Source organism: Perognathus longimembris, chromosome 2 (assembly GCF_023159225.1).
Source record: "Perognathus longimembris pacificus isolate PPM17 chromosome 2, ASM2315922v1, whole genome shotgun sequence".
Lineage (NCBI taxonomy): Eukaryota > Metazoa > Chordata > Mammalia > Rodentia > Heteromyidae > Perognathus > Perognathus longimembris.
The window spans coordinates 71221240-71230496 of NC_063162.1; the positions used below are offsets into that span (position 1 = coordinate 71221240).

The window sequence follows — 9257 nt, forward strand, 5'->3', positions numbered from 1 at the left end:
ACACGACCCATTTGTCAGCTAAACAGTGCTTGTAGTGATTGAAAAGTTTTTTTAATATTTCTCAACATGAGTATTTTTGTCATTCTGGATTGTAGCTTCATTGTCTGGTATATGGATATCTATAAAACTTACAAGGCCAAGCCTCCAGTTAAGAAAATTTTTATTATTTGAGTATTACAAATGTTCTGAAATTTTGAGCAACTAAAAAACAAAGTTCTGAGAAAAGTACTTACTGGTCATGAATGTTAAATCTCAGGAATAAAAAAAAAAATCTCAAGGAGCATTTCTCAAGTTAACTTCTCAAAACAAGTGTTTCATTTTTTACCACTAGGCCATGTTCCCAGCCACAGTGTTTCATTTTTTTAATTATAAAACATAAGGTATGTATGTTTTAATTTGAACTGGTAAATATTAATGAAAAAAATTTCTATTGCCAGGTATACTTATGATAAAAACTACAGCAATGCTCTGGAAATATACTTAACATTAAGACATAAAGATGTTTTCCAGTTGATCCACAAACATAATCTTTTCAGTTCTATCAAGGACAAAATTGTCTTACTAATGGACTTTGATTCAGAGGTAAGGTGCTTCTTATTAGTGATAAGCTGTTTCATCATTAGACATCTCAATGGACTGCATAGCTTGGTCTCCATATGCTTGCTGATCATGGCTGAGACTTGCCTTCTCTTGCTGGGTATTTATGTTTAGTACTTGCATTGATCTGATTATTCTTTAAGAGCAATTATCTTTTGATGCAAAACTTACAAAGAGGTGTGTGTGTGTGTCTGTCTGTCTAAAGTAATTTTTAGCAAGAGTTAAGCTTTAACAGTAAAGTCCCTGCCTAGGAAGCATAGCACCCTGAATTCAAAACTCCAGTATCCCCAAAAGACTCCCAAAGTAATTTTCAGTAAAACATTCCAGATATTTCATAGAAACCAAGAAACTTGATGTATGCTTTGGGTCATTGAACCCTCTTGTTCATATCTCAGAATTTAAATTTAAGTGGACTTCTGTTTAGATCCTCTTGTTACTGTTTTATTTCATAGCACTCAGAGATCCACCATGTGTTGTTTCCATTGGTCTCGGTGGTACTCAGGCCCAGGAGATACAGAAGGTGTTATTTTGTCATAGTTCAGATTGGAATAGTGGTATCCCACTCCACCCTTCATAGTTCTTCATAGTTCACAGTGGTTCTTACAAAGTGAGGATCTCTCTCAGTCTCTCTTTGTCCCTTTCATTCTTTTTATCCTTCTTCCCCCCCTTCTCCCTCATAGATAGTCTATCTTATTCAGGAAATGGAAGTTTTAAACAAATCTAGAAGCAGAAGTCCAAAAGCTCCAAGAGGCTTACTGTATGTTTCAGTTACTGCACTGTACCAGGACTGTGATGTACATTCATCTGTTTAGGCAACTCAGTGAAGGGTTGAGTAATTGGAAGAGCAGCTCACTTTGTGTGTATGGAGATGAGATGCTATTGAGAGTCACAAGAGAACTGGCAAGGTACCTGTGGAGCTAGAATATGGCAGATGTTTTGAGTATAAGGATGTTTTTATTTAGCAAGTTACAGCCTAACATCATTATAGTATATGCAAATCACGCAGACCTCAGAGTAAAACACATCTGGAAATATGTATCTCTTTAAATGTCATACGTAAGAGCCATTGTAAAGCTAAGTGCTGCTCCAGTGTAGGCACCAAGCACTCACCACTAGCTCCTGTTGTGTGTACACTGGATTACAGTTTTTTCATGTAGCAGTTTTCAGTGACTATTTTTTATATTTCAGAAAGCTGTTGATATGCTTTTGGACAATGAAGATAAAATTTCTGTAAGTATCATGCCATACATTTTTATATCTGTAAGTCTGTTTTCTGTTGCTAGTAGCATACTTAACTTTGAAAGACAAGACATTTCTTTTGACTCAATCCACTGGTCCGAGGTCTAGGGGATGCATTTGGCGATGGCCTTCTTGCTGTCACAAGGCCGCGCAGGACATACCATGTCAAAAGACGGGGCAGAGGTGAGGGAATCTAGGAGGCCCAGCAATGCTCCTGTAGAAGTCACATGGAAGATAGCTGGGAGGGGCAGCTATCTGTATCCTTCATTTCTAAAAGAACTGTAGTCTTTTTATAACTCGCCCCTGTTGTGGTACCTACTCCACTCAGGGATTAACATTAATCCTTTTCCACCTCTGAAAGGCTCCATCACCTTTTAGGATAACCGAGCCTCTACATGATCTTTGATGGGGAATAAATGACACTTAAATCATCGCTTGTATTCCTGAGTGAACATCTGAAACCACTTGAGCTGGAAGGAAGAGAGATGTTCATTGGGTCATTTTGCCACTGTGTTTGTTTCTTCCCAACTCTATATTGAATTTTGTTTTTGTTTTTTTTTTTTCAGATTAAAAAGGTAGTAGAAGAATTAGAAGACAGGCCAGAGTTGCAACATGTAGTAAGTGTGACTATCTTCTTTGCCTTTGCTTTAAAAGATTTTTTTCTATTTTAAATTAGTGTATATTGATTGTACTGAAGTATTGGTGAAGATGCAGAGAGTGGGAAGAACAGAACCTTTATATATTGTTGTAGGAACATAAATCGGTGTGGCTTCTATGGAAGTCAATGAAGGCTACAAATAGATCTGCCATTCTTGGGTATCTGAAGGAATGTAAGGCCACAGACAGGAGAGGCACTTGCACAGCTGTGTGTGCTACAGTACTGTCTTTCTACCTTTTCCTGGAACAGTAGACCAAAGTGCCTTTCAATATTGGTGGAATGTAAGTCCACAGACAGGAGGGCACTTGCACAGACAATGTTAAGTCCCCAGACAGGAGAGGCACTTGCACAGCCATGTGTTAAGTCCATAGACGGGAAAGGCACTGCACAGCCATGTGTACTGCAGTACTGTCTTTCTTCATTTTTGTGGAACAGTAGACTTTTAGTATTGGTGGGAGAACTCTTTATGCGTGACCTTCTCACAAAGGTCACTGCTTAGATCAGCAGTCTGACTGCAAATACACTGAAATTGCTAAAGTGTGGCAAATACTAAGAATCCAAGGCTTAATTGCAGAACAGACATGTGAACTTTGGTTTATAATTGAATATTGTCCCTTTAGTGCTCCATACTAGGAATCTAGAAGTAGGCTCCTTCCCCCATAGGTGCTGTTAAATATAACCAGGTCAGGAATTACAGCAGAAGCCAAGCATACACTGTGGATGCGAGTCCTCCTGCAGTGGAGACACCACACAGCTGTTCTGCACTCAGTGCCACGGTGGGCAAAGAGCAGATCCCCATTTCTTCCTCACACACTGGACAGTGGCTAACCCATGTACTGTAAACACTCATCAGACTAGATACTCTTGTGACCACTTCAGTTCCATACACGCTGCTCTCCCGGAGTAAAGCAGGAGCAGCTATTGTCTGTGCCCTTAACACTTGTGTAAGAAAAGCTTACCATGGCTGTGGAAAGTCTCTGGCAGAAATATGGATATTAGCTACATGGCACATTCCTGTCTTCCCCCATTTCCTTACATTCCAGGAAGAGGCTAGGGCAGAGGTAGGGGTAGAGCAGTTTGTTTTACTCTCACATTAATATTTGTAGCTTACCTTTGTCCCTTGTAGTATTTGCATAAGCTTTTCAAGAGAGACCATCATAAGGGCCAGCGCTACCATGAAAAACAGATCAGTCTTTATGCTGAGTATGATCGACCACACTTACTTCCATTTCTTCGGGATAGTACCCACTGCCCACTGGAAAAGGTAAGGTACAGACTTTCCCACTTGTAAACTTTAGAAGTAGCTGTCCTGATGGATAAGTCACTTGTGGTCCTTGGCTTTCCCTCCCTTTCCCATCCCTGTTCAAGAGGTAGACTGCAGCTCACACCGCAGCCCATCTGCCAGGCTGGGTGGGGCCATTCTGATGAGAATGGATTTGATGTTGATGAAGAGTCCAGCTGAGTTGGAATCATGGTTTTAGTCCAGGCCTTGCGACCCTAAGCTGAAGCAACAGGAGAGTTGGGTCTGTCTTCCAGGGCATGGGAGGCATCTCCAGCAGAGCCTGAAGCAAGGTGGACTGTCCAAAGCCAGCAGTAGTTACTCCAGCCAGGCATGGGGTTTGATAAGCCAAAGCCAATAGCTTCGGTCCTGCACACAGTCTGCTCTACGCACCTGCCTCTCTTCCTGTATTTCTCTAACACTCCTTGTTGCACTGTGAATGTCTGCTTACTAGTCCCTCTCTCCCACTCACCTGTATATTCTTCAGAGGAAAGTGGTTTGTCTTACCTGTTGTAGTGAAAGAATGAGTCAGTAATCCACATTTGTACCATTATGTATAAGGTCACTGATTTCTTCACTAGAGAATATTTTTGTCATTGTCCACAATGGGAAGTCTATATATGTCAAAAACATGGTACTGCCCCCTGCTGCAGATACCCAGGAATGTTGAGGACTCACTGACTCTTAAAAGGATCTCATTCTATTTTTTTCTTGAAAGAATTCTATATACATTTAGTCATCTGAGAGACTGTTTCCATTTCAGTTTAGTTGTAATGCTAGAAAACTACCCTTGTAAGCAATTCATGAATGACAGTAGATTGGCTAGCAGATAGTATCCCACACATCTCAACATTAAGCAAAAGTCATAGAATAGAGGGTCACCTGTTCAAAAGAGAGATGACAGCAAATGTAATCTTTTCTCTTGAACATTAAAATAGTAACACTTTCCTTCCTCTCTTACATCTCTACACTAGAAGATTCTCTGTCTTCCTCTTTGTTGTTTGCCTTTGCTGGAGTTGGGCAGTGGTTAAAAGGAGGAGTGATCGCAAATTGGCAACTGGTTGAACAACCAGATTGACCTTACTTTGAGCTAATGAAACTCCAAATCAATAGGAATGAGTCAGAAACTGGTAGATACCCTGATATACTATCAAAGGGACAGTTATCTAGCACCAGAGTCTTGAGAATTAAAATCACCACAATTCTTCTTTTTCCCCCTCTTTCTCTTTTTTTATTGTCAAGATGATGCACATAGGGGTTACAATTAAATGCTTAAGGTAGTGAATACACATACATTTCTTGTCATACCTGTTATCCCCTTCCTCATTTTTCTCTCTCATTCCCTCCCCCCCAGCCCTTCACCCCACCCCCATTGCTTTCTTCATTATTTTTTCAAAAACAAACAAAAAACTTATCCTTTATCTACATTGCTGCTCTAGTCTACAATGCTTATATCCTTATATGACTATTAATTATAAAACAATTCTTTCCAGATCGGGTGATATATATTTATACATATACATATGCATACATGTATGCATATTTATGTATATATACATATATGTACATATGTGTGTACATATACACACATATATACATATACATGTATATACATATATACACATACATATGTGCATATAAATGTACATATATGCACATATATGTACATATATACATATGTACACATACACATATATATGTATATGTATGCATATATATATATCACCCGATCACCCGATCTGGAAAGAATATATACACACACATCTCTTTTCTTTTGTTTAGTGTTATCTGCTCCTTCTTTTTCTCTAATTTCCCCCCTCCCTGCTGCCCTTGAGCTGCTTGGTTTGTTCTCATCAGTGCCCATTGCAGCTGTTGGGCCCTTTCTACTGTTTCCTCCCACGCACCCCCATTTTCCATTCATTCTGTGCCCTTCTCCCAGCTTCTTTCAGATGTGCACCTGTGTGAGGTAAATGGTCCTTTAGTTTCTCTAAGATTGATTATGAATAAGTCTTTGCTTCCTTATCTTTGGTGTTCTTTACAGCCTGGATATTAAATTATGTACATAAGATTTTATGTACATATGAATTAGTGTTTGTGTTTCACTTTTGGGTGCCTTTCTCACAAGGCTGATCCTTTTGTTGTTGTTGTTGTTTTTTAATCTCCCTGTGAACTGCTGGTACCTTGGGTCTTGCTTTCTTTATTGTCTCTTTGTTATTTTTTTTTCTAACATCCACATATCAGGGAGACCATGCCCCTTTGTTCTCTATGTTCTAGGCTTGTTTCAATCAACATTATTTGTTCAAGATTTGACCATTTCCTTGCGAATGCCATTATTTTATCATTTCTAATTGCTATGTAGTATTCCATTGTGTACAGGTACCACATTTTTTAGATCCATTCATCTGTAGTGAGGCATCTGGGTTGTTTCCATATCTTGGCTAATGTAAACTGTGCAGTGATAAACATGGATATGCAGATGTCTTTATGGTATCCTGGGACCTTGTTCAGGATAGATGCCTAGGAGTGGTATGGCTAGGTCATAGGGTATGTCTATGCTGAGTTTTTTGAGGAACCTCCAGACTGTTCTCCAGAGTGGTTGTACTAGTTTACATTCCCACCAGCAGTGCAGTAGGGTTCTTCTTTCTTGGCATCCCCTCCAGCATTTGTTGTTGCCTGAATTCAGAGTATAGGCTGGGGTAAGGTGGTATCTCAGGGTTGTTTTCATTTGCATTTCTTCATATGTTTCTTTGCTGTTTTTATTTCTTCTGTGAAGTCTCTCTTTAGCTCCCTTGCCCATTTAATGATTGATTTACTAGGTTTGGAAGGGGTTAGTTTCTTGAGTTCTCTTTAGATTATGTATATTAGGCCTTTGTCTGTTGCTTTGCTGGTGAAGATCTTTTCCCAACTGGTTGGCTGTCTTTCTAGTTTAGTGGCTATGTCTTCAGCTGTGCAGAAACTTTTTATGTTGATGTAATCCAATTTGTCGAGTCTCTTTCCAATCTGTTGTGCCCCTAGGACTCTGTTCAGGAAGTTCCTGCTATCACCACAATTCTTACATTTAAAATCAACCACAAGTTTTGTGGGGGGTTTTTTGGTTATTGTTTTTTTGTTTTGTTTTTGGCCAGTCCTGGGCCTTGGACTTAGGGCCTGAGCACTGTCCCTGGCTTCTTCACGCTCAAGGCTAGCACTCTGCCACCTGAGCCACAGCGCCCCTTCTGGCCGTTTTCCATATATGTGGTGCTGGGGAATCGAACCAAGAGCTTCATGTATAGGAGGCAAGCGCTCTTGCCACTAGGCCATATTCCCAGCCCTTGTGGGGTTTTTTAAGTGGGTGTTTTTTGTTGGGTTTTTTTTTCCAGTTAAAAAATGTCATTAAACTAGTTGGACAAAGGGTTACAATTCCATAAGTGAGATTATGACTACAGTGCTTCTAAGTCAATGTCACTTCTTGTTTCATTCTCCCCATTTTCCCCCTCCTGTCCTTACCCTACATGGTACACATTGAATACAACAACCGCATTTAAGCAAGTATGTCTTTATTTATTAAGTAGTGGACACAGGGTTTCAGTGTATGAGTGCAGTGAGTCTTTTTCACTGTCACCCCTTTCCATTACCACCCCCATCTATCCCAACCCCCATACATCCCCTCAAGTTACCTGGTTCTTGTTCATTTGAGAATGGTCCAGAATTTGTGGGAATTTATAACAACTACAGCAGTCTTAACAAGACAATAAAAATTCTTCATATTGCACATGCTCTTTCCTGTACATGGTTTCATTCAATCTCTACAAAAGTGCAGACAGGAAGGTAGAGTGTTTTTTATACCAAGGTGAATCTTGGGTTGCTGAATGAAACAGCCCACAGCCTAAAGCTGAGAAGCCAAGGGTCCAAGACATAGCTCTTTGATCTTGTAAACTGAGGTCTTATCTTTTTGCATTAAAGGAAAGAATTATTTTTTTGAAGCTTGAAATTTTAAGTAGGATAATAGGAATTAAAGCATCCTTAATATTGCAAACAGTGTGAGAAATGCACTACTGCCCTTTCTCCTGCAGTGTAGATGTGTAGTCCTTGGATGCAAGTCCTGTATTTATAAATCTGATCTGATTATGCCTGAGAGTCAGCAACAGCAGAGCACCGACTCTCTAGCCTTGGCAAATTATTCCTGAAAGTATGACATTGCTGTGTCTATCTACATTCACAAGGTGGCAGCTTTTATGAGTTTGGAGAGAGACTCTGGAAAATAGTATTCACAGATTTTCTCCTTTTTATTTTTTAAGTTTATATAAGGATTTATTTTAGAAGAACAAGATTAAAGTAGGGAGAAATAGGAAAGAGAGAAAGAAACATTTCCTTCCCCACTTTCAGAAAGTGGAAGTTAATTCCTGTTAACAGATTTTTACTAAAGAATTTGAAAAGATGTTTGGCTAACAGAGTCAAGGCTAGGTTGAAGTAATTACTGAATTTACACTTAATAATGTTATTACTCAAACTTCCAAGTCAACTTCTTAATTAATTAGGGAAAAGAGAATTAAAACATTTCTTTCACATGATTTTTTACTCAGTTTCTGTCATGATTCTACTGGTTTTGCTTTTATGTTCCTTTGCCATCAGTTTGCATTTGTGTTTGTGTCTGTGCTGTAGGAACCTGAGATTTCTTTCTATTGACACTAGAGGGAGCACCAGATCCCAAGAACATCAGCATGCTCACAGGTCCCATTAGTCCATAGCAGAAAAACTGAGCTCTAAAATAATCTGTTTTTACATGTAATGTTTCTAGAGATTTCTAGAATCTATATTATTTATAAGATAGTCATTTAAAGTTTGGTTAGCAGCTATTCATAAAACATTTAATGATCTAGGAAGTTCTATTTTTTTTTTCTTTTTAGTGTTTTGCAGGTCTTGGGCTCCCAGGGCCTGGGCGTTGTCCCTGAGCCTCTTTGTGCAATAAGGCTAGTGCTCTACCACTTAAGCTATAGCTTTTTTCTGGGTTTTTTAAAATAGTTTTTTGGAGAGAAGACTTTTGGAGAGAGGACTTTTCTGCCTGGGCTAGCTTTGAACTGTAATCCTCAGATCTCAGCCTCCTGAGTAGCTAGGATTACAGTCATGAGCCGCCAGTGCCCAGCTGGAAATTCCAATTTCTGAGGGTTGGATTATCCTTAAACATAATGACACATTACCCTTTTGGTGTGTCACAGCAATAACGTATACACACACACACACACATACACACACACACACACACACACACATTCTGTAGAACAGCTGCAGGGAGGGGAATGTGTGCTAATCTGCTCCTCCCACTGTGGAAGCCACTGCTGAGTATTGCATTGTGCCTAGGACCTGAACTGCAATTGAACTTCAATCCAGTTGAATTTGTCTAGCCATGTATAGCAGGTGGCCACTGTGGCAGATGTCCTAGATGAGGCTGCAGACTACAAATGTCTCCGAGTATCATCAGACAAGCGTGTCCTCGAGTAATCTCAT

The 9257-nt window shown here is 39.6% G+C and overlaps 1 protein-coding gene across 1 annotated transcript in view; it reads left to right on the top strand.

Moving 5' to 3' along the window:
* Vps41 (VPS41 subunit of HOPS complex) overlaps positions 1-9257 on the top strand; it is a 153276-nt gene that overhangs the window by 130697 nt on the left and 13322 nt on the right. The window contains exons 19-22 of the mRNA XM_048339444.1: positions 438-582; positions 1786-1827; positions 2403-2453; positions 3621-3758. Of these exons, the coding sequence (XP_048195401.1) occupies positions 438-582; positions 1786-1827; positions 2403-2453; positions 3621-3758 (376 nt within the window). The remainder of the gene's footprint in view (positions 1-437; positions 583-1785; positions 1828-2402; positions 2454-3620; positions 3759-9257) is intronic.